General features: G+C 40.5%; 1 protein-coding gene across 1 annotated transcript in view; it reads right to left on the bottom strand.

Moving 5' to 3' along the window:
- Nucleotides 1-26,701, bottom strand: part of DNAH3 (dynein axonemal heavy chain 3) — a 103,340-nt gene that overhangs the window by 43,979 nt on the left and 32,660 nt on the right. Inside the window, exons 20-33 of the mRNA XM_027826793.3 lie at nt 25,718-25,929; nt 25,354-25,445; nt 23,376-23,490; nt 22,628-22,744; nt 20,300-20,479; nt 19,006-19,142; nt 18,038-18,239; nt 16,517-16,609; nt 16,074-16,184; nt 14,342-14,456; nt 7,227-7,425; nt 3,502-3,610; nt 2,419-2,532; nt 1,345-1,521 (exon numbers count right to left, since the gene is read on the bottom strand). Of these exons, the coding sequence (XP_027682594.2) occupies nt 1,345-1,521; nt 2,419-2,532; nt 3,502-3,610; nt 7,227-7,425; nt 14,342-14,456; nt 16,074-16,184; nt 16,517-16,609; nt 18,038-18,239; nt 19,006-19,142; nt 20,300-20,479; nt 22,628-22,744; nt 23,376-23,490; nt 25,354-25,445; nt 25,718-25,929 (1,973 nt within the window). The remainder of the gene's footprint in view (nt 1-1,344; nt 1,522-2,418; nt 2,533-3,501; nt 3,611-7,226; nt 7,426-14,341; nt 14,457-16,073; nt 16,185-16,516; nt 16,610-18,037; nt 18,240-19,005; nt 19,143-20,299; nt 20,480-22,627; nt 22,745-23,375; nt 23,491-25,353; nt 25,446-25,717; nt 25,930-26,701) is intronic.

The following is a 26,701-nucleotide window of genomic DNA, read 5'->3' as shown; positions in this document are numbered from 1 at the left end:
TTCTTTTGATTCAGCAAACAGACAGGACCATGGATCCTAGGGAGCCCCCAACACTTGCTGAACTGTTGGAAGGCTTTTGGCTTAGCAGGGCTCCATAGGACTGGTGGGTGATGTTTGGTGTGTTTAGCAAGCATGTAGAACCTTTTATTGTTTTTTATATGTTTCCTCTGTATGCACTTTATCCTGAATAATGCACTCTGATGAGAAAAAATTGTGTGGTGACGTGTTACTGCTGGCATACATTGTTCATAGCTCTTGGAGAGAAAGCAAAGCACGGGTGCTGGCCTTTAGACAGACTAGCTTGCTGGGGATATCACAGTGAATTCTAGGGAGCTACAACCTAAAAGGGAGACGGGAGTAGCACACAGGTCCCTACCCAGAGAGAGGTGAAGACCAGAGGCGTTAAACCTCAGAGGCATTCCTGAAGTGGACCATGGACGGGGGTTAAAGGTGTGGTTACCCCGAAACTGTGACAATGCCATCACATATCACAAGAGAAGCACAGACCCCTAAACTCTGGTCTTGGCTGATAAAAGCAAAAGGAAATTACCTTCAATTTAAACACAAATGCAATGATTTGTAATGTGTAAGTGTATAGATGTGGGACCAAATTCTGCTCTGACCTACACCCTGTGCAATACTATTGATTTCAACAGGATTACTGGGATAGTAAATCAGCACAGAATAAGGCCCATATTATTTTAATGATTAAGGATCTTAAACAGTGTTATTTATTGAAGTCAGTTAGATTCCATGTGGGAGTACCTGTACAGTGGATGAACTTAATATGTTTTTTCCGTTTTGATATATTCTAGCAGTTTCATAGAGATTCTCTTTACACACAATGGGGATTGTCACTGGAGCCGACAGAAATTATCAGAACAGCAACAATGCCCCTGGTTTGCCCAAGAATAGCTGTTTATACTAAGTGTGAGTCTCTAAAGCCTGATCTTGCAAACGCTGATTAATGTGAGCATTCCTTACTCATATCAGTACTCCCATTGACTACCACAAGACTACTCACAAGAGTAGGGATTTAAAGGACAGGACCTGATTCCAGGCTCACTTATGCCAGTGTAATTCAGGAGTAACTTAATGGACGTCAATAGCACTGACTAGTGTAAAACTGCTGTAAATGAGATCAGATTCAGGCCTATTTTCTATTCATTTTGTGCAACACTAAACACATGATTAAAGCTTAATCACTAATGAACCAGAACGAGAACACCTAAATGGAATTATGCCCTTATATTACATGGCTGCTTTTGTACTATTCATACTACATTAGAATCAAAACTGTAAATTGTGTTTCATTCCTACTAGAAATCAGAACTCCAGAGTTACCTTTAAATTATCAGGAAGTTCTGCCCGTCCAGCATACCCAGGATTCATAGTGATGAAGACAGCGCAGGTTGGATTAAGAGAGATCTCTGTGCCTTCAAAGAGGAATGTTTTCAGATTTCGCACAACAGCCTGCTGTATACTGAGTATCTGTTGTGCAACTACAGACAACACTTCAACCTAATAATAAAGAAACAGATTAGAAAACATCCCATACATGGAGCCAATATAAAAGAAGCATTTCTGGCTGAAAGAAGGTTTTTTTAAAAATATAGCTTAATGGCTTTATGTTGAAGTCCTAGAGATGGAAATTGTCTTGAAGTACCAGGATAAAAGAATTTTAGAAAATTAAAATGCTGGCTTTCAACTTCACTGGGGTACAGGCTAACAAAACCTAATGTAATGGAACAATGAATGTGATAGAATAGACTATAAAGAATACACAGAATACTATAATATACAGAACAGACAGATTATGGATGGAATTTTCAAAAGTATTTAGCATTAGCCTAATTTTGTTTCCAGTGAAGTCAGTGGTGAAAGTTACAGGAGAGTTAGGCCAATGGCGAGTGCATTTAAAAATCCCATGTATTGGAAGAAGAGAAGCTACAGAGAGACTATGTGTCAATAGCTCTTAAAACTAAAAATGTAGGACCCAGATTTTCACAGCTAATAATACCTCGTTTTTATCCAGTATCGGTAGATGTAAAAGTGCTTTACAAGGAGGTGAGTATCATTATCCCCATTTTACAGATGCGAAAACTGAGGCACAGAGAGATGAAGTGACTTGCCCAAGGTCACCCAACAGGCTAGTGGCAGAGCCAGGGTTTGAACCCAGTCCAGAGCTCCAATGCTCTATCTACCCAGACCACACTGCCCCTGTCAAAATTTGTGCATGCACTATGGCAGCTGTGTATTTGGCAGCTGTGCATGTAATTATGAAAACCTGGGCTTAGGTTACAAGCTGTGCTAAAAGTAAGAAATTAATGGTAATACATATTCATATCTACTTTTAAAGCTATTCTTTGCATTTTAACAACATTTTTGTTGTTTTAAATACTTTGATTAAAAAGTTACCTCAATTCTGTTGAACTCATCAAAGCAGGCCCAAGCTCCAGATTGTGCCAGTCCCTTAAAGAATTTACCCATGGCTTTGTAATCAAGACCATCGGAGCAATTAAAGACAACACACTATATTAAAAAAAAAACAACAACAACCCACAACAGCATTCAGTGTTAAAATTTGTTACTAAAATGTTGGCATCTATAAACAGAAGGCGATTATTATTGCCATGGAAACTGGTAATTTAGAAGACTATATATACCTAAATATCTAATTAATGGATCTAGTCATGATTTTAACATGTTGGTAGTGAAGTACCTGTTGCGTATTTACTCACTACAATGATTCAGATTAGTTTTATGTGACATAACACACTACTGTACATTGGATGTGTGGAGACATCTCAAAGATTTTGCAAGCCTAGGAAATACAAAACAATACTCGTTTATCACTTGGCTTAGGTGAAAAAGTATATTAACTTAAATTAAACATCACAAGTCAATATTTTTCTAAGCAGCTTGTCAAAAAAGAAAATCTCTGGGAAAGGAATAGTTCCTAAAAGGCAAATCCTGCTTCCTTCTTCTGGATGTGTAAGTTTCCAAACACAACTGAAATATCATGTTTCTACTATACAGTTGAGACCCATACAAAGAGACCCTGCCCCCACACCGAGTCATTGACCAAGCTCTGTGAAAGCTTCCTACACAGGAACATGGAAAGGGGATTTTAAGTGGGCCAGAATGCAGCATGGCAGTCAGCAGTGGGGCAGGCCTATTAATTGCTCCGGTACCCTGAAGGAGCAGCTGCAGTTTAGGTACATACTGGCTACTGCAGACTGGAGTTGAGGATTCCATTACTCATCCCCATACCTACTGGAAACATTTCATGGAATGCGCACAGCCTGTTCACTCAGACTGTGTGCTTTTTGCCAGGATTTTGTCCTAATTATGAGCTTTTCATTAGCAATCTCCATGAATGGATAACAGGTGAAGGGCACCAACACTTTCATGAGAAAGAACTCCAGAGAAGACCTGCATCTCCAAACACAAAACAATGTGATGTAACAATGCACTGCAACATTTCATTAATTTTGGTACCTGCTTAGCCAGTGCTTTTGCTAGATCTTTTGTTGTTTCGGTTTTGCCAGTCCCCGCAGGTCCTTCTGGAGCACCACCAAGATTTAGTTTCAAAGCCCCCATTAATGTTCTACATAACAAAAAAGAAATAACATATGAATCACAGGCCAGCTCCTCAGCAGCTGTAAGTTAGCACAGACCCATAGGCAGAGCAATGATTTACACTTGCTAAGAGATCTGGCCCTGCATTGTTATTAGGAATTCATTTTTTAATTGGTTGGCCATCTCCAGCCATCAAACTGGCATCTCCTCAGCATGGACTCCTAGAGTTGGAAGCCATTTCAAATATCCAGAATAAAGGCCCAAATCCAGACATGGTGTAAGTAGGTGCAATATCATTTACTTCATTGTCTGACCTTGGTTTACTATATGTGCTTGTTGTACCTGAGCACATGCATTCAGCACCTATGTCCTCATGTGGGGGGCTCAAGTGTCATGAACAAGTCAGGACAGTTATAAGCATAAGCCCAAGGCAGAACAGTTAGATGCTACACCTTTTGATAGATAGGCTGGAACCGTATCTATTCAGAGCCATGATGTCAAGTGCAGCAGCTAGAAAACTGGAATTGGCTCGATGGGAACCTTGATAAAGAAAATTAATCTTGGAAGTGCTTAAAGAGGATGGAGATTGTTCCTAAAAACCTGAGAATCACCTATCTTCCTTCTATGGGGAATAGCTTGGCAGTCTTCATACGAACATGTTGCTGCCCCTTAAAGAGTAGGTCCATCAAGCACCTTATCTTAAAAGTTATGAGTCCATGAAGGCCCCCTGAAGTCTTCTCTACACTAGGAAAACAACATGTTGTGAACTGTGTTTTTTTAAATGTTGCTAAGCATGGTTTGTCCTGTTCCACACTTGCAACTAAATAGTGTTCGGCACCAGTCCAGACATACCAAGTCAGCCGTGGGTAATTTCCCTCATGTCAGCCAGGCCTATGAGTGACACATGCAGCCATGTTTATAGCTACTACATCAGCCACGTGGGTCTATTCTGCTCTGCCACAAGACCCATAGACTTTAAGGTCAGAAGGGACCATCATGATCATCTAGTCTGACCTCCTGCACTTACAGGACACACAACCTCACCCACCCACTCTTGAAATAGACTCCTAACCTCTGGCTGAGTTACTGAAGTCCTCAAGTCAGGGTTTAAAGACTTCAAGTTACAGAGAATTCACCATTTTCACTAGTTTAAACCTGCAAGGGACCCATGACCTATACTACAGAGGAAAGCAAAAAACCCCCAGGGTCTCAGCCAATCTGACCCAGGGGAAAATTCCTTCCCGACCCCAAATATGGTGATCAGTTAGACCCTGAGCATGGGGCAAGACCCACCGGGCAGATACCTGGGAAAGAATTCTCTGTAGTAACTCAAAGCCCTCCCCATCTAGTGTCCCATCTCCAACAGTTGGGGATATTTGCTATTGGCAGTCACAGATGGGCCACATGCCATCGTAGGCATTCCCATCATGTCATCAACTTATCAAGCTCAGTCTTGAAGCTAGTTAGGTTTTTTGCCCCCACTGCTCCCTTTGGAAGGCTGTTCCAGAACTTTCTGATGGTTAGAAACATTCACCTAATTTCGAGCCTAAACTAGTTGATGGCCAGTTTATAACCATTTGTTCTTGTGTCCACATTGGCACTTAACTTAAATAACTCCTCTCTCTCCCTGGTGTTCATCCTTCTGATGTATTTATAGAGAACAATCATATCTCCCCTTAACCTTTGTTTGGTTAGGCTAAACAAGCCAAGCTCTTTGAGTCTCCTCTCATAAGGTAAGTTTTCCATTCCTCGGATCATCCTACTAGCCCTTCTCTGCACCTGTTCCAGTTTGAATTCAACTTTCTTAAACATGGGAGATCAGAATTGCACACAGTATGCCTGATGAGGTTTCACCCGTGCCTTGTATAATGGTACTAATACTTCCCTGTCCCTACTGGAAATACCTCACCTGATGCATCCTAGGTCTGCATTAGCCTTTTTCATAGCCGCACGACACTGATGGCTCATAGTCTTGTGATCAACCAATATATGCAGGTCTTTCTCCTCCTCTATCTCTTCCAACTGATAAATCCACATTTTATAGCAAAAATTCTTGTTGTTAGTCCCTAAATGCATGACCTTGCACTTTCCACTACTAAATTTCATCCTATTTCTATTACTCCAGTTTTCAAGGTCCTCCAGATCTTCCTGTACAATATTCCTGTCCTCCTTCATATTGACAATACCTCACAACTTTATATCATCTGCAAATTTCATTAGCACATTCCAACTTTTTGTGACAAGGTCATGAATAAAAATGTTAAATCCCTGAGGAACTCCATTAATAACTCCCCTCCAGCCTGACAGTTCACCTTTCAGTATGAACCATTGTAGTCTCCCCTTAACCAAATCCTTATCCACCTTTCAAATCTCATCTTAATCCCCGTTTTCTCCAATTTAAATAATAATTTCCCATGTGGAACTGTATCAAATGCTTTACTGAAATCCAGGTAGATTAGATCTACTGCATTTCCTTTGTCTAATACAGTGGTTCCCAAACTTGTTCAGCCGCTTGTGCAGGGAAAGCCCCTGGCAGGCCGGGCCGGTTTGTTTGCCTGCTGCGTCAGCAAGTTTGGCCGATCGCGGCTCCCACTGGCCCCGGTTTGCTGCTCCAGGCCAATGGGAGCTGCTGGAAGCGGCGCGGGCCGAGGGACATACTGGCCACCACTTCCAGCAGCTCCCATTGGCCTGGAGCAGCGAACCGCGGCCAGTGGGAGCCGCGATTGGCCAAACCTGCAGATGCGGCAGGTAAACAATCTGGTCCGGCCCGCCAGGGGCTTTCCCTGCACATGCGGCGGAACAAGTCTGGGAACCACTGGTCTAAAAAATCAGTTAGCTTCTCAAAGATGGGGATCAGGTTGGTCTGGCACGATCTACCTTTTGTAAAACCATGTTGTATTTTATCCCAATTACCATTCACCTCTATGTCCTTAACTACTTTCTCTTTCAAAATTTGTTCCAAGACCTTGCAAACAATTGAGGTGAAGCTAACAGGCCTGTACTTTTCTGGATCACTTTTCCCCCTTTTTTTTTAAAAATAGGAACTATATTAGCAATAGGAACTAAATTAAACAGGAACTAAATAAGCAACCCCTGAGTTTACAGATTCATTAAAAATCCTTGCTATTGGGCTTGCATTTTCATGTGCCAGTTCCATTAATAGTCTTGGATGGAGATTATCTGGGCCCCCTGATTTAGTCTCATTAAGATGTTTGAGTTTGACTTCCACTTCAGATGAGGTAATTTCAAACTTCATATCCTCTACCCCTAAGCTGATCTACACTTAAAAATTAGAGGGATCTAGCTATATCACTCAGGGCTGTGAAAGATTACATGCCCTGAGCTCTGTAGTAAGGTCGACCTAACTCCTGGTGTAGATATGGCTAGGTCAATGGAAGAATTCTTCCATCGACCTATCTCTGGCCTCTCTGAGCGGTGGATTAACTACACTAATGGAAAAACCCCTTCCAACACTACAGAAAATGTCCACACTGTGGCACTACACCCAAACATAAAAAACCGGGGAGGGGAGGGGGAAAGAAAATTAATGACTAAGGCTCTTTTCATTAGCAACTGTTACAATATGTATTAAATACAAGCCAGCTGGAAAGTGAATGCTACAGTCATAGGAATATGAATTTTACCTATAGCATCGATCAGTCAGTGGAGTTATAACCAGACGTAGAGAATTGCCAAGGTACTCATAGCCATATTTGGCTTCTGTTGTAATCATTCGCACCATTACATCTCCTTCTTCCCAGTAGTATCTCAACTGAGAAATCCACTGGAAATCATTCTGATCTGTGATTTTGTCCTCAACCAATTTTGCAACCACATCACGAGCTGCAGGAACAGAAATAGCTCATAAAATACCTAATAAACAGTAAGCTAACATTTACAGCTGTAGCTCAGCTTTCATTTTTTGAAAGGAAACTGCATCCATTTTGCTTAATGAACCATCTTAATTCAATTGGGCAAAATTCTAGACCCCAGTGCCCAGCATGAGTAGCCAGGCCAGGTGCTGGGGAGCTGTGCAGGGGTGGAGGAGTACAATCACTCTACAAAGGCCATTTAAGACCAGTGTCTGAAGCAACCTATAAAGGACACTTACATCTTCCATACCCAGAAAATATGCAAGGATCTGTGCAGTGACAGGTCTCTTTCACCCCTCCCCCAGTTCACCCAGGCCCTTCTGCCCCCTGTAAATCAGAATGCTTGCTCACAGCACAGGGCTCTGTACCTGCTGATGTACACCTGTACCTGTACCTGATGTACACCTGCTCCACAGCTCCCCATTCTCCAGCCCCCATTCTTTGCTCAACAGAATGCCACTGTGGCCCTCTATGGCCACAAAGGAGGAGGCTAGATTTGCCCCTGGATAGAAAGCTCTTCACTTGTTGGCATGTTATCCACAAATTCAGAGTCAACTATATCTGAAAATAAAGGATCTTGTAAACACCACTCAATCTGCACTTGGAACTCCTACTGGCATCACATATTATTGCATATATATTATCATTAGGTTTCCTCACATTTCTGGGTCTCTGCTAGCAACTATACTGCTGAAAAGCAAAATTGTGTGTCACAGAGGCTACTTGCAGAGCAATGTCAGGAACTGTAAACTGGTTTTTATCTAGGTTTGCCTAGGGTTAACAATCAGAAGCAGTATTTTTTTAATGACAGAATCTTAGAAATGTACAACTGGAAGGGACATTGAGAGGTCAGTTAGTCCAGCCCCTTGCATTAAGGCAGGACTAAATAAACCTAGACTATCCTTGACAGGTGTTTGTCTAATCTGTTTTTAGAAACCTCCAGTGATGGGGATTCCACAACCTCCTTTGGAAGCCTATTCCACTGCTTAATTATCCATATAGTTAGAAATTTTTTCCTAACCTAAATTTCCCTTGCTGCATATTACTCTGATTACTTCCTGTCCTACCTTCAGTGGAATGGAGAAAAATTGATCACCATCCTCTTTATAACAGCCCTTAACATATTAGAAGACTGGTATGAGTTCCCTCCTCAGTCTTCTTTTCCCAAGACTAAAGATACCCAGTTTTGTTTAACCTTCCCTTATAAGTCAGGTTTTCTAAACCTTTATTCATTTTTGTTGATCTCCTCTAGACTCTCTCCAATTTGTCCATAACTTTCTAAAAGTGGGGCACCCAAAACTGGACATAATACTCCAGCTGAGGCCTTACCAGTGCCAAGCAAAGCAGGACAATTACCTCCTGTGACTTACATTTTACACTCCTGTTAATACACCCTAGAATGACACTCACCGTTTTTAAAACTGCATCACATTGTTGACTCAGCTTTAATTTGTGATCCACTATAACCCTGATCCTTTACTGCAGTATTACTGCCTAGCCAATTATCCCCTATTTTGTAATTGTTCATTTAATTTTTGCTTCCTAGGTGTTTTTTCTGAATTTCATCTTGTTAATTTTGGACCAATTCTCCAATTTGCCAAGGTCATTTTGAAGTCTAATCCTGTCTTCCAAAGGGATTGCAGCTCCTCCTAGATTGGTGTCATCCACAAATTTTATAAGCATACTCTCCTCTCCATTATCCAAGTCATTAATAAAAATATTAAATAGTACCAGACCCAGGACTGACCGCTGCGGAACCCCATTAGATACATCTCTCCATACATCCCCCCAGGTTGACAGAAAACCATTGATAACTACCCTTTGAGTACGCTCTTTCAACCAGTTGTGTACTCACTTTATAGTAATTTCATCTAGACCACATTTCCCTAGTTTGCTTATGAAAATGTCATTTGGACCTGTGTCAAAGGCCTTACTAAAATCAAGATATTTTATATCTACAGCTTTCCTTGCTATCCAGTAGGCTAGTAACCCTGTCAAAGAAGGAAATTAGGTTGCTTTGGGATGATTTGTTCTTGATAAATCCATGCTGGCTATTCCTTCTAAACCTATAATCCTCTCGGTGCTTGCAAATTGATTTTTTAATAATTTGTTCCAGTATCTGTCCAGATATTGACAGATAGACTGGTCTATAATTCCCTGGGTCCTCTTTGTTCCCCTTTTTAAAGACAGGTACTATGTGTGCCCTTCCCTAGTCCTCTGGGACCTCACTCATTCTCTGAGTTCTCAAAAATAATTGCTCACAGTTCCAAGATTGCCTCAGTTAGTTCCTTATGTGACCAAGGGTGAATTTCATCAGGCCGTGTCAACTTGAATACATCTAAATTATCTAAATACTCTTTAATCTGGACTTTCCCTATTTTGGCTTGTCTTCCTTCCCCCTTGTTGTTATATTAATTGTTATGCACCTAGCCATAATTAACCATTTTAGTGAGACTGAAGCAAAATAGGCATTAAACACCTCCCCCTTCTTGATGTTGTCTGTTATTAGTTCTCCTTCCTCCACTAAGTAGAGAACCTATGCTTTCTCTCACCTTTCTCTTGATCCTAATGTATTTATAGAACCTCTTCTTATTCTCTTTTATGTCCCTTGCTAGGTGTAACTCATTTGGTGCCTCAGCTTTCTGATTTTGTCCCTACATGCTTGTGTTATTCTATGATGAAATCAGGTCGGCATGAGTGTTGTAAAGCCTCACCAAAAGCAGTGGCCGAGGTTACATTCAAGATGGTAGGGTCAAAATCCTGACTAAAGGCTGATTCCTGCTGTGACCTATAAGCCAGGCAAGTCCGGAATTTTGTCCTAAAAGTATGGGGATGTTATAAACTGGCAGAGTTCCATTAACTTTGGTGTTTAAATAGTAATTTAAAGAATCTGATTCTTGTTGCTCTCCATTACCTGTTATGTTGTAATAACACAATAAACAAGTTTAGTAGTTAAAGTTACATAGAGCTGAGTAATTGAAGAGAACTTCAGCAGAGGTTGCAAGCATCCAAGAATAAAGGTGCTTAGTTTTTTCCAACACAATGTAGTCTTAACATTATTTGTTAATTTAAAAAGTGAAGTTATTGCTATTTTACTGAAGGAGATGGTCTAGCAACATAAATAGAAATTTAATGGGGTTAAAAGAAGATTTTTATGGAAGGACATGTAGCACAGAATTAGGCTGAAACCTTTTTCAGTTACAGTTGTAATATCACATTTAGCACTACTGTATTTCTCAACAGTTGTACTGCATTTCTTTCTTGGAATCCAGTTCAAATTTATCCTTGGTTAAACAGAAAAAAGAAGGATTAGTACCAGTGTTTAGGCCAGAATCTCAAAATGGAAAAAAAAAACATAAAAAACTGGACAGGCACCATACTGTAGAGTTGACTGAACAGTGAAATAGCAACCGATGATTAACAGCTAACCCAAACCACACCTTACTGTTGAACCATGCATGTCATCACCAGGGATCCTAGTCTTCTGTGATTAAAAAACCCAAAATTCTCCAATAAAAAAACATAAAAATCCAAGTTTTTCCATAAATAAAATGAAATGCTGAACTTTAGTTTCCCTAGCAGCCACAATATAAAACTAAAGATTCTCTGTAAAAATGCAAAATCCACATTTTTCCATGGCAAATGGATTTCTAGGATCCCTGGTCATCACTATAATACTTGTTTATACATATCTATCAATGTATTTGTAACTGTAACATTTCACTGGGACCAGCCTTACCCTTTCAGGGTCCCCTGGGCCAGAGCTCCACTTAGTACAGAAGTGAGGGTAGGAGCCATCAGGGAGCCAGCTGCAGCTCCCTTATTCTGCACTACCTGAGGAGATGCTCTGACGTATGCTGGTGAAGGATGGGTGTAGCAGAGTTCTACTCCAGCATACCCTCTCCCAGTCCCCACAGTGCCACCTCCTTTTCCCTACACCAGAGGTAGGAGGGCAACTAGTACAGAAGGCAGCTATGCTGCTCCTGCCAGTTTGACACCAGTGGAGAATTCCCACATGCAAAGGGAATTCTCAACGGGCCACCTCTGGACAGAATACAACCACTCTGCCCCACTTGAGAAGTGCACGGTAGCACACGTGACTGGAAAATCCAGCCCACTATTCCTCCTGAAGCTGAGTTGCCTCCCCCATCAGTTCTGCTGTTGGAAGGGGAAGGGAGATTGGTATAAGAGACAGGGACGCCATTTAGGGGGGGCAGGGGAGGGCTGTAGCACCCCCCCCCCCAAGTTTCATAGGGGAGGCCTACTCACCCTAGCCCCAGACGGAGCTCTTAACTGCAACAGCTTGAGTGTGATATGTGATGAGTTCGGAAGCTGGGAGCAGCACAGCCTTTGGGGCAGGGAGTTTGTTTATAAACAGAGGCAAGGTCAGGGGTTCTCAAACTGGTGGTCGAGACCCCACAGGGGGTCGCGAGGTTATTACATGGGAGATTGTGAGCTGTCAGCCTTCACCCTAAAGCCTGCTTTGCATCCAGCATTTATAATGGTGTTAAATATATAAAAATGTGTTTTTAATTTATAAAGGGGGGTCACACTCAGAAATTTGCTATGTGAAAGGGGTCATCAGTACAAAAGTTTGAGAACTATTGGGCAAGGTGACGAAGATAACAAAAGGCTTATCATTAAAGTAAATTAAGGATCGTTAGATGATCCTGAAAGCACTGCCAGGCACTTCGGTTAAAAGACAGGACACAAAAGGTAGAATAAAAGGTGAGAATGGAGAGAGGTAAATAGTGGTTTCCCTCAGGGGTCTGTACTGGGACCAGCCCTATTCAACATATTCATATATGATCTGGAAAAAGGGGTACTCAATGATGTGGTAAAATTTGCAGATAATACAAAATTACTCAAGATAGTTAAGTCCAAAACAGACTGTGAAGAATTACAAAGGGATCTCACAAAACTGGGTGAGTGGGCAACAAAATGGCAGAAGAAATTCAATGTTGATAAATGCAAAGTAATGCACTTGGCAAAATATAATCCCAACTACACATATAAATGATGGGGTCTAAATTAGCTGAACCCATCAGTAAAGAGATCTTGGAGTCATTGTGGATAGTTCTCTGAAAACATCTGCTCAATGTGCAATTGCAATTTAAAAAATCTAACAAAATATCGGAAATCATTAGGAAAGGGACAGATAATAAGAAAAAAATATCATGTTAGCTCTATATAAATCCACGGTACACCAACATATTGAGTAGAGTGTGAAGATTTGGTCACCCCATCTCAAAAAAGATATATTGGATTTGGAAACTGTACAGAGAAGGGCAACATAAATGATTAGGGGTATAGAAACACCTTCTGTATGAGGAGAGATTAAAAAGACTGGGACTTTTCAGCTTGGAAAAGAGATGACTAAGCGGCAGGGCCGGCTCCAGCGTTTTTGCTGCCCCAAGTGGCAAAAAAACCCCACAAAATTTGCCGCGGAACGGGGAGACGGAATCCTGCCCGCCGAACATGGAGGCGGAGTGATGGTGCGGCTGCCGAATTGCAGCCAGCGACCGAAGAAGAGTCGCGTCCCCACCGCCGAATTGCCGCCGAGCGCGAGGGCCTATTGCCACCCCAGAGCCCCGAATCGCCGCGTTGTGATGGAGCGGCCGCCAAATTCCCACCACCACAGAGGGCCTATTGCCGCCCCAGAGCCCGACATCCTGCCGCCCTTTACATTTGTCGCCCTAGGCACCTCCTTGGTTCGCTGGTGCCTGGAGCCAGCCCTACTAAGGGGGGATATGATAGAGGGCTATAAAATCATGAATGGTGTGGAAAAACTGAATAGGGAAATGTTATTTACTCCTTCACATAACACAAGAACTAGGGGTCACCAAAGAAAATTAATAGGCAGCAGATTTAAAACAAACAAAAAAAGTATTTCTTCACAATCAACATGTGGAACTCTTTGCCAGGGGATGTTGTGAAGGCCAAAACTATAACAGGGTTCCAATAAGATCTAGATAAGTTCATGGAGGATAGGTCCAGCAATGGCTATTAGCCAGGGTGGGTAGGGATCCAACACCATGTTCTGCATGTCCCTCGCCTCTGTTTTCCAGAAGCTGGGAGCGGGCAACAGGGCAACTAGATAATTACCTGTTCTGTTCATTCCCCCCGGGGCACCTGGCATTGACCACTGTTGGAAGACAGGATACTGGGCTAGATGGACCATTGGTCTTACCCAGTATGACCATTCTGATGTTCTTATATAGAACCCAGATGTATCTGCTCACTGCTGTTTCCCACTAGACCCCGTTCTCCTCCCAGAACTGGGATAGAACCAGCGGTCCTGATGGGGTCTCTCTCTCTACAGAGTTAGTAATAAAGTAAGAATATACATTAACATTTTAAACCTAACCAGTGTCCCTTAGGTGACTTGCCACAAGATGTCAGAACATGTTATTAGAGCTGAGTGGGTCTAATATTTATTTAATTTTCTTTCTCTTATAAAGGAATTAGATACACGGCTCCTCTCAGCTAATTGCTAAATTATCTGCCAAAAAAACTAGAGTTTTCAAGTGTCTAAGTAGACCCAGGAATCATGGTTAAAGTTGCCCCCCCACACACACAATCTGAAATGGCGCCCCAGCTAAGAGGCACTGAAATTAGACATCCCACAAAGTTTGCTCTGAATTGCTCAGGCTACATGCTCAAATCATTAGTTATCTTGCTCATGCCTAAAGCTGGCATTTACAACTAGCTTTTGTCTCATGTGAAGTAGCAACTGAAAATAATTAATATAATCCTTTAACTAATTCTCCAGGACGTAACTTTAGCTTGGGGAAGCACCCCAGCTACCTGTTGCAGATAATTTGCTTCAGTTAATGGTAGCAGTTCTGCCTGGAATGTAAGGAGAGAAGTAATAATCATGCATTTACCATGCACATCAATGACAGTGAGAGCCCCAAGAGTCAGACGGGCACCGCTGGACAGCTTTCCTCTCACTAACTGAACAATTTCTCCAATTTGTAGGTTGCTCTTCTCCAAGAATTCCTGTTACGGAAAGAAATGTGAGTATTAATGGTAAGCTGTAGCAAATAGCTCCTAAACTCCCAGAGCAGTCATTAGAACAAACCCTTTCAACAAAATGAGGCAGTTCAGTAATGGCACTATGCAAACATTTAAGAGTCTCCTACATATACTGCCATTTTATTTCATCATAACTACTCAGAAGGGTTTTGTAGTCTGAAATGGAAGCCATTTATTTCTCCCTAAATCAAATGCCAAGTCTCTGTACCAGGAGATATGCATGCTCTCTCTATTGTCTAAAGCTGGATGATATTTCTTGTAATAAATAGGTTTCAGAGGGGTAGCCATGTTAGTCTGTATCAGTAAAAACAACAAGGAGTCCTTGTGGCACCTTAGAGACTAAAAAATTTATTTGGGCATAAGCTTTCATGGGCTATAACGCACTTCAAGGACTCCTCGTTGTTTTTACTTGTAAGAAATAGTTATTCAGCAAATGTAATATTTTCCTGAATTTACTCTTTATTTCAAATTATTTTGCCCAACAGTTTCTACTAATAATTTTGGTCCATGGATCACTGATGATATTTTTTTTGCAAGCATTTTAAATTCAGCCTGTTTTGACTGGGCACATGGGTTCAGAGCCTCAGCTGCAGTAAATCAGCATAGCTTAATTGAAGCCAAGGTAGTTTCTGTGTCTTGAGTGGATGAGTACAAACATCAGAATCTGGTCTCTACTGCAGTAATTATTTAAAAATTTTCTGCTTTCATGAAAATCCCTACCAGTAGACTCATTTGCTAGAGCAGCTCCAGAACGTGATCAAAGAAGGGGCACACAGTTGAAGCAAATTTCTTTAAAATTTCATGTAAATAATCACAGGAAAAAAAGGTTGCAGTATTCATCCAATTCTACTAGGGTCCAATCAAAAGTCCATTGAAGTCAACAGGAGGTCTTTCCGTTATTTAGTGTACTTTGGGTCAGTCCCCAGTGGAGTAATATGTAAGACAATGGTGATGATGGATGAATTGCAAATACTTAGGGGAAGAATAACATTCAACTACCAAACCTAGCTGATGCATCTTTATCCTACAGAGAAGCTAGCAGCCACAAAAGCTGTGTAATCACCTGATCCTTCAAACAGCTACTCGTGTGTGTAGTTCCCACATGACTAGGCACGTAAACATACTAGGGGGTAAGCATACATAGAGGAGTAACTATTTATAAGTTCTGGTCATAGTTTGCAACTTTTGTTTGATTCTTCTGTTCACACTTGCAAAGCTCTATGAATAAGAGTCTGCAACTTGCTTCACTGGAGTTACTTCTGATTTACACCAGTGTAAATGAAATCAAAATCAGTGTCCATAATGATAGAGAAATAGCTGCTGCTGAGACATAAGACAAATATACAGCATGACTGAATGCAAAGTAAAAAGAGAAGACAAAGCAGACAAACGACAAAAGTGAATGATAAGAAAAGTGGAAATTGCAAAGCGCTCTGAGTTAAAGGATATTCTGCCACGATTTAACTTAAGTAGAAAAGTCAGAATTTATGCTTTCAAAAATGCATGTCACTTTGTTAGAGTTCTTCTTAATATCATAATTTAGTCTTTGGTTAATTGAAAGAATTTACAAGAAAACCTTACAAGTAAAGTTCCTGATCGCATAGCTTCAGACACTTCCTTTGTCCAGTAGATGGATGAAACACAAATAACCACCTGTCCAGGCCACTGAAGTACCCACTTATTTCGGGGAACCTTTTAAAAAAAATAATCACACTTGAGATAGAGAAAATTATGTGTATGCACTAGGCTTTGTCAATAACAAAATCTATTTTCCCTAATGCTTTTAAATCTGATTTATAAAATAAATGGCACTCAACACTGAGAACTTCATTAATTTTCCTTCAAGGAAATTAGATATGAGACTTTTAATGGATGCTGCTGAATTGGCACAACAGGATTCTACTTAGTTTAAAACCTAACATGGTGGTAAAGGAGAGTTTGAGCCCTGTACATGTGCAGGTTACTTTATGTTAATTACTTTATGCTGTAATTTATTGATACAGAAGCAAGAGATGAATAATTACTTGAACATATCCTCCAATGCCATCTTGAATAACTTGTCTTATGCTGGCCAGCATCATTTCCTCTACTTGCAAAAGCCATTTCTCTACCATGCCCTTAAAACAAGAACAAGAGAGAAGAGTGAAAATACACCAAATAAAATTTGTGATTAAATGGCATTTAAAGAGCAAATTTCACACTGGAGTAAACCTTCGAATATATTAGGCTTAAAGCATAAAGGCTGACTCATGCCTTTTTCTGCTCTGGTGGGTAAGGAAGAAAATGGGTGGACAGCCTCCAAATAGAGGCACAAGCACTGGTGAAGGCACAAGCACTACACAATAAAGGCATGCCTGCAGCAAAACAGTCCATACAGAAAAATAAGCCATGTGAACTGCCTGAGCCGTGCATCTGAAGGGGCAGCATGGTGTCCATACATCCAGGTAGTGTAAATGCAGCTCTGGGAGGTAAATGCAACATGGCCATAACATCAGTGAACACATTGCTCCTGAAAGATGTGGTTAAAAGGTTGCTAAATAGAATATCCCCTATCTTTCACCCCGTACCTTTTACCCCTGTTCGTGATTGCTACATAGGAATTCAGCTCCATACAATTTAGTGGGGCCTGGCCAAGGAGAGGCAGAGGAATCAGCCACTCATTATGGCAAGTTTCTACAAAACCTACAGGTTCATAGATTGTAAGGCCAGAAGAGACCATTAGATCATCTAGTCCTACCTCCTGGATAACACAGGTCAGGGAATTTCATCCATCTAATTCATATTATAACAGCATGCCTTATTACATAGTTTATAGTGCAAGTTACTGTTGGTCTTAGCAACAACAGTAACTCCTCTCAGTCTGTCACCTCCCTGCATCCCCAAAGGGGCTGTGGCCACACTGGGATTGAGGATAGCCGCTAATGACAAGGCAGCTGTTTGAGCCATGCTGCTATTGTTGTGGGGCAGGAACAGCGATGATGAGGGATAGTCTGAGATTCACAAGGTCTTCCCTGTGTTTTCATGCCATTCTCCACGCTGGCCATGCCTCCCTCCTGTGTCACACAGCCTTTGGCCACCCCTAGCCCCCAACGGACAATGCAGCAGAGCAGCAGTGTTCTCTGTACTCTGACCTCATGTGTGCCTTCCTGCCATGAGGAAGGCAGAGTGTTTCTTCAACTTGTTACACGCTGCTACCTCCACTGTGCCACCTTTTGACCATAAGGCTAGGCTGCAATCCTATACTGGTACCTTTAATATTTTCATTCATTCCTTGTTTCCACTGTGATGTGGTATCTTAGTTATGTTCTAAGCGCCAATTTTTAAAGGTATTTAGATGCCTGAAGTTGCAGATAGGCACCTACAGAATTTTCAACACCGCCCAAGTGCCTAACTCCTTTTTAAAACTCCCAGCAGGCACCTATCTGCATTTTTAGACAACTAAATGCCTCTAAAAATCGGGTCTTGGTATTTTAAAGCTCATTTCCCCAAAAGCACATCCTTTACCACCAACTATTCATGTAATGTCATAACAGAAAAAAAATTACTTTTGCTTTCACTGGGTAGATTTTCTGTATGAAAGGAACCATTTCTTTCTCTGAACTGATCATTCCTGTGATTTCGAGATCTTCTGTAAACTCTAATGTAGAGATTCCCTCAAAACATTTCTTTAAATGTGGCTGTACTCGAAGGGGATCTTTGGTTTCTGATAAAATCTCAAGCAGCTCATCATTAGACAGGAAAAAGAACCTATTGAAAAGAAAATGCACATGCACTTTTCAGACATGAAACCATCATCTGAGAAGCTGGATTTGATCTAACTCTTAAAGTAAGAAAGACTTATCACAAAAGGGAAGTTACTGGCTCTGATTTGGGGAATGCACTATTCTCAAGAACTTCTGGGTTCATGTGAGTCTTTGATATTTGGACTTATGGAGCAGATTTAAAGTTATAAAACTATTACACCTTTTTACATGCCAGTTGTCACATTCATCCCCTTATGCAAAACAGAGGGGAGGAAGAAATCTAATCAGGTTTGGGGGACAGCCATGCACACTGTAAAGTTAGCCACACAGCCTGTTCTCCACCATCACCTAGTCATCTTTAGACCCTCTGGTGCAATTACATGGGACTTCACCTCTGTGCAGCTGAGTAGGGCATGGCTGATGGAATGATGGTGGGGGGTGGGAGGGTGCAATCAACTGCTGAAGATGGCATGTTCCCCTGAAAATACACTGTAACTGATGATTTATTTTCCACTGCAAGTTCCTGCTGTACTAAGACATCTTGGCCTCCCCACCCCCTCAAATCTTGGGCCAAGCATAGCTCAGCTGGAACAGGGAATCTGGGCTACATGTCTAGAAAGGGAAATAGGTTGTAATTTTTTGCTGCACAGAACTGTGTTCTGTGACAACTACAAGTCACGCAACTCAATAAAAATTATTTCAAACAAAGAGAACATTAGAATCTCTTTATGGTTCCTGCTGCTCTAAGTTGAACCTGTTAATCAATTTACCGTGAGAAAAATAATCTTTTCTTCTCCAAATAAGTATTCAGCCCCTTCTGGATATCATCTAAGAGAACATTTGCTTCCTGAAGCCTCTCCAACATCCTGGGTTGCTCAGTTGCTACAAGTACCCTGGTGTCTTTCACCTTTATAAAAAGAAACACAGAGTAGAAACTGCTAAAAAGTTCATATTTGGTTTGTCAGTTTGTTTCATTTTATTTTTATTTGGTGATAACGAAGGCTACAGAATATGTTACAGAGCATGGAAACTGCTTTGGTTGTTGAATGTCTTCAAATGAGGAAAATATATATGCCGTATTTGACAGTTATTGCTGTTTAAGACCATTGCTTTGTCGAGATTAAACGATACCAACAATATTGTAACCTGTGAAAAATTTATAGGATCACATCCACAGGTATTACTATCTTTTCAAACGTATACTGATTTGGAGAGCAAATCACTATTTGTATGGACATTCAGCTGTGCCTTGGGCTTTCAGCAGTCACAGATTCATAGACATTAAGTTCAGAAGAGACCATCATGACCATCTAGTCTGACCTCCTGCACATTGCAAGCCACAGAACCTCACCCACTCCTGAAATAGACCCCTAACCTCCAGCTGAGTTACTGAAGTCCTCAAATCATGGATTAAAGACTTCAAGTTACAGAAAATTTACCATTTACAGTATAAGTGACATGTGCCCCACGCTGCAGAAGAAGGCGAAAAATTCCCAGCTGATGGGCCACATGCTATCATAGGCAGTCCCATCATACCATCCCCTCCATAAACTTATCAAGATCAGTCTTGAAGCCAGTTAGGTTTTTTTGCCTGCACTGTTTACCTTGGAAGGCTGTTTCAGAACTTCACTCCTCTGATGGTTAGAAACCTTTGTCTAATTTCAAGCCTAATGATGGCCAGTTTATAGTCATTTGTTCATTCACAAATAGGAGTGCAAGTCCTATGAAATGCACCTTTAGCACCCTACGTTTATCCTCTTCTGTGCTTGTCCTCAGAGTTGTGTTTGCACTCTGCTATTACACTCCTTTTAATGTGAAAGGATCAGCGGTAATTTATTCTGTGATGTCTAGATTCTACAGAAATCTCAAAAGGGTAGGTAATCTTACCTACCATTTTTGCTAAAAGACTAGGCATTAACGGTGTTTTGGGCTCTGTGTTCCATGTTCCAGTGACTGAAATCTGAATCTCTGACTCTGGATAAGCAGACAAATTATCTTACTTAAAACTAATTTGATGAAATACAAACAAACATAATTTGTACTTTATTAAATGCAAATACTTACTGTTTGTGTCATGATGTCTTTCCAGCAAGCGTCTACTATTCCAAACTTTCTGCCCTCTTCTGGCATTTGAGCTATAATGTCTTCTGAACTAAAAATTGGTTCCAGGTAAAGCCATGTTGCCTGGCATTTTAACCAGCTATCTAAAATATCTTGCATTGAAACAAGCTTCTCTTCCCATGCCTGTAAACAGAACATTTAACATATATGGTCTGCAAACAATTGTTTTAAATTGTACATTGAGTAGCAGAATAAACAGAAGGTAAAATATCAGATTATTTTACTGCAACATTTTCTCTGTTACAGTTCTTCATTATCAGTATATATGAGATTGAACACAAACCAACCTAAGAACTTTTCCTGTAATATTATACTCTTGCATGAAAGAACTACTTACAAAAAAAAAAAATCATGGGCTGATCATGCATCTTTCACTCATGTGTTTATTCCTTACTCACATGAGCAGTCCCATTGGCACTACTTGTGTGAAGAAGGACTACTCATGTAAGTAAGGTCACAAGATTGGACTTTTTGTCTGTTTGACTGTAAGTTAGTTCATTTCAGGAGATAAACACCACAGTTTCAAACCTCTGGATGAAAGCATTGTTCTTCATCATGAGTGACTGCCTCTAGACGTGCTCAGAGATACTCTCTATAAATGGATTCTTTTTCGTTTGTACAACATACTTCTATTTTTACCCTTACTAGGCAGCCAAGTTAAAGTTCAGTCAACTCCTTTAAGTAACAAATATGTACATTTACAAAAAGAACTCAACAGCCACATCAAAGGAGGCATATGATTTTTCCAGGGCAATCTTTAGAATACTGTATTTCCAATAAAAGATGGTCCAGTAATAGATACTACTTCACCCATACCTGTCTATCTCATATCCTGGGACCAGCATGGCTATGATAACATCGCAAACTATAATGAAATTGTAATTTAAGGACTAATATCCCTTTGATTGCTGCAAAAATAATCAGTCTCTTGCATCAGATAAAACCCCCTGAAATAATTTTGACAATGAAATGACACAAGCCACGTGGGCAGAGTAGCACATTATTTTACACACTCAAAATGAGTCTTTATGAAAACCAATGACGTAATTTAAAAAGAATGGAGAAACACAGAGATCTTCTGAATTTTGCTCCACATCCACAATAAATATCTGAATATTCATTAACTTTGACCCAATATTACACTGCTGACAGCCAAATTGTTCACTCAAGTCAATGGGTGCATTGCCTGTGGCTACGTCCACACCAGAAACTTCAAAGCGCTGCCGTGGGAGAGCTCCTGCAGCAGCGCTTTGAGGTGTGAGTGTGGTCACACGTGAGTGCTGGGAGAGAGGTCTCCCAGCGCTCAGAGTCTGTCCACACTAGGGCTTTAAAGCGCTCACATTTCCTTTAAAGTGCTCAAATTCACCCCCCGAGCCAGCAAGTTAAAGTGTTATAAAATGTAAGTGTAGACAAGCCCTCAGTAAGAAGAGGAGGACTGGGCCCTCTTTCCTTGCCAAACCCTCTCACAGATCCCTTTGTAAGGGGTATGCCAGGAATGTATTAATGGAAGAGGTGTGGCTAGATCATATTGTGTTTCAGCAATCTCCACCTGCCATACAGCCCCTTGGGGACTGTTACAGGTGGCTATAAATTAAAGTAGCATTTGCTCCCTCTGCCCTCAGCTCTTGCTAGGATCAGGGCCAATGTCCTAAGGAATGGATGGAATTAAGGGTTTAGAAGTGTTGACAAGTCATGAGAATTAGGTTAGAAAAGCCTTCAAATTACCATCAAATATTGATGGGAAAAGTCTGTTTTCTGTGGAAGCTTCCTTTAGGGAAATCATTATATTTAACTCCTCTTTTCATCAATGAATTACTTGTAGGAGAGATTTGTTTCATCAGCTTACCATGAAATCATATCTGTACGGAGTGGTGGACCAACAGGTAGAATAACTTTGAAAATCTTAGGTAATGCCAAAAGATTACAAATATATTATTTCTCACAAATGACAGAGCTGCATCTCATTACACAACTTAGCAGAATTTGCTTAAAGCAACTAACCTATTCCTAAAATAAAAAACAACCCAAAAAACATGCATATAGTGACTGGCTTGTAATTACTGTTTCCTTCAGCATATTGGCAAGCTTTGCATATGCTTCTTTGGAAACCAGTAGCTCAGCGTTCTTTGAAAATACAATATGAATATTTGAGTTCTTTAGAAACAGCTCAAGCTTATATTTTAACATCTTCTCATGCCAAAATACCACAAACCACTTGAGAAAGCATATTATGAGAGACGTATTAACTCAGTCGAACCAGCTTCTCCTTACCCGGCATTCAGTTTCTATCGGTTTGATGAATGGAGAGCCACACATAGTCTGCGTTTTAACTATGTGATCATCAAGCAAAAGTTGGACGTCATCAACTGCTGACAGGATACTGGTATTCTGTAAATATATCAGACTTTGTTAAGGCAAATGACAGTTGTTCTGATTCATTGATCTTAAAACTATTTTACTCCCAAAAATTTAGCCTGTAATTCCCCGTCTCTGTAAGGTGTGGATGGAAGCAAATGAACATCTGTAACATATCAGAAGAGATGGACTGTATCTCTGCTGTATGCCCCCATTTCCAAAATGTCCACAGAGACTCTACCTTAGTTGGGAAAGAAGGATGGTCCAGTGGTTGGGGTGCTAGCCTGGGACTCGAAGAGATTCAGTTCCCTGCTCTACCACAGACTTCCTTTGCATCCTTGAGCAAGTCACTTAATCTCTCTTTGCCTAAGTTCCCCATCTGTAAAATAGGGATAACACCACTTCCCTACCTCCTAAGGATGCTGTGAGGATAAATATGTCAAAGATTATGAAATGCTCAGATACTATGACATTGGAAGCCATATAAGTATCTAAAATAGATAGTTTGGTAACTGCACATGGTCTGTTGGGCCTGATTCTCCTCCTCTCAGTTAGTTATACCACTGTAAATCAGGAATAATTCCACTATTTTGCTGAATCAGTGTGAGGCAGACTCAGACCCATTCTTCTTAACAACACATTTGTTAGTTTGATGTATACTCACAGTGTCCCTGTACTTCACAAAACTGAAGCTTATGTTGGCCCATTCCGATTTCATTTTGTCCATGGATTTCTCTAGGGAATATTCTTTACTGGCTGCCGCTCCAATAGGCTCCAGTCTAGATTAAAATGAAATTTGGTTTAGCTACACTGCAAAAACCCCTCAACACTCTAAAGAGAAAAAGGAAAAGATTGTGAATAAATAAATATCATTTAGAGCACTGATACTCAGACTGAAACTCATGAGCCACAAGTGGCTCATTAATGTGTCTCCTGTGGCTCTTTGCAGCACATGATATTAAAACGCTTTGTGATTTAATTATTAACTAATCTGAGTTCTTAACCAATCAGGATGCTTTTACTATGTTATTAACCAATTGTAGTTGATAAAATAATGCTTGGTCAATCATTTTGCTGTGAATGAAACAATGAATTCACACTACTGTGGCTCTTTGGGGTAATATTGATCGCTAACTTGACTCCTGAACCACTGAGGTCTGAGTTTCAGAGTAAGAGGAAGATCTGTAAAGCAGTAGTGGCTTCTGGTTTTTTGTATGGCTCTGAAACCTGGGCCACCACAGAGACGCATATGCACCAGATGGATGCTTTCGAGATGAAAGAGCAGTGACGTATTGAAGGCATATGATGGTTTCATCGCATTACGAATGAGGATGTCAGGCACTGGACCAACCAGCCTCTAGTGTCTTCCCAAGTGACTCAATATTGGCTCAGATAGCTTGGCTGTCTGCTCCATATGCCATATATGTTTGATCCAACACAAGCTGGAGGGGAAGACATTGTGGACGGCTTTGCCAAAATGGTGGAGGGATGTCATGGCTTCTGACCTCACCTGCCTCAGCCTTAACATAGAGCAGGCTGCAACATTGGCAGGAAACTGGGCTCTCTGGAAACTGGGGCTACAAAGTGTGTACTCTACACTCCACAAGCAGGAGAATGAATGAATGAATGAATGAGAGTAATCTTCCAATGCAGGAAGGAAAAAGGCAATTAGGTGAGAAAACATGTGAGAAAAATTACAGACTTGCACATACCATTGAAGTGTCCATGTATTACAGCCCAGTATTTGCATATAAAAGTGGTCAGTTAAATGCATGTTTCACATATATTTGTTAATTCATAATAAAATAAACATATTTATAATGGTAGTGCCTAAAGACCAGGATCCCATTGTGCTAGGTGCTATACAAACACAGAAGAAAAACACAGCCCATGCCCAAAAGAGCCTACAATCTAAGTTAAGTTAAGCATATACCCAATTTTGATAACTAGAAAACAGGCCAATAATTCCTGAAAGATGGACCCTGGGTATCGAGGTACCTGACTTCAGAGATACAGAATGTAATAAAAAATAGTACCAAAAATATGTTTTAAAACTGTCTAAAATAGTTTTACTGTAACATATGTGGCAAAGAGAAATACATGACAGTGTGGTGAATGTTTTATTGTGTCTTCTTAGGAATTACCTGCATAATTCACTGATAACCTAGACATTTTCTGGCCATTCCAGAATCACCGCTCCATCTGCTATTCCCCCACAGTGCATATACATATATTTCAAGGATTTTTTTTTTATATTTTCAAACTAATCAAGTTATTGCTGATAATCACTATGATATAATGCTGCTGCTTGGTTGTAAATTAAATCTTTGTAGAGATTTGAGGGGGGGAGGATTGTGAATTGAATTTAAGTAATTTAGAAACACAAGTTCCATTGTTTTTCAGTGGGGCTTGTGCTCTTTAGGCACTTTTGAAAATGCCATCCTTAGTAGATAAAGTTCAGCAGTGAAAATTTGAAAGGCCTTAAAAACTCTAAAAATAATAAAATAAAATAAAATAAAATAATAATAATAATAATAACAATCCAATAACCCTCAGTACACTAGAATTTGATATCTGATTATGAAAGCATATAAAATATACTAATTAATTTTAAGGAATTAGATTTAGGATATATTTCTTACTTTTCAATATACTTTGATAATCCATATTCCAACATGTTTAGAAGGCAAGTACTTTCATCAAGTCTTATTTCATATCCTACTATTTCACTGATCTGAAAATAAGTGAAAAAATAAGCACAATCATCACATAAATTTGTAAGCAGGGTCTATCAAGTAGCTAGTAAGATATAAAAGTTAAAGAAATACCAACATAATTTCCCCCAGTTCTGTAGTTTTACCCGCAGGCCAAACTCCCACTTTGTCACAGGGAGTTTTGCCTGCACCTTTAAGGATTTCAATATTGGACCATCATGTGGTAAATTTTGAGTGGATTTCCTTATCGTGGTAGAATGTTTTCATTGTTTAAAATGGATTTCTGTGGCACCTGCTCCCAATGTCTGTCCTTCATTCCGCGATTGCAGGCAATAGACAGGATGGGAAGATGCTGCTTAAACTTGTCAAGTTTAAATTTCACATTTTCTGCTAAGCGTCTAGGTCCAGGCAGGTCTGCAAAAGTCTTAGTTAGTTTATACATTGTCCTCCACATATTTCCAATTTCCTCAGTAATTTCTTCAGAATTCAAGTCCTGGAGAGATCCTGCATGTATAATTAGAAAAGGCCAGCAAGAAGATCTCAGCAAGTTATTACTAAAAAGATTCATTTATAGGTATTTGTTACCATTTTCCTTTAAGGAAAATGTGCGAACAAGATAAATTCCCAAAAACTACCTTAAAATAACACCAGGTCCAGGCCCACAATTATACTTAGCACTTATATACAGTGCTTTACCTCTTCAAAATGTTTTATACACAGTCACTAATTAATCTTTGCAACAGCTGCACCAGCTCAGTAAGTAAGTAACAGCATTCTCATTTTATACATAGGGACATGGAGATGCAGAGCAATTAAATGACTTGCCCTAGACCAGTGGTTCTCAAACTTTTTTTTCCCACGGACCACTTGAAAATTGCTGAGGGTCTGTCTTGGTGGACCGCTTAATGACCTTTCCAGATGTTTCTACTGTTAGCTAACTATTGTAAAGCACCTTGGACAAAAGCGCTATATAAAAAAAAAAAGTAAACATTTTTTGTTCTACAAATAAAAGCACACAACTCATATTTTAATATCAGTAGCCTTACCTTTCTAATGCGATGGATGTGCCCTCTCTCCCCCACAGCGGCAGCCCCAGAGCTGGGGTTGGGAAGGAGCAGGGGTCTCTCCCTCTCCCCCCAGCCGCAGCAGAAGCCACAGAGCTGAGGCTGGGAGGGAGGGCTATCTTTCCCCAGCAGCCACAGCCCTGGAGCTAGGGAAAATTGCCTCTTTCTCTGGCCACCGCAGCCCTGCACATCCCAAATTCTTCCCACCCCCT

The sequence above is a fragment of the Chelonia mydas genome, chromosome 10 (assembly GCF_015237465.2).
Source record: "Chelonia mydas isolate rCheMyd1 chromosome 10, rCheMyd1.pri.v2, whole genome shotgun sequence".
NCBI classification, from domain to species: Eukaryota; Metazoa; Chordata; order Testudines; family Cheloniidae; genus Chelonia; species Chelonia mydas.
This window is presented reverse-complemented; position numbering and strand designations above follow the sequence as displayed.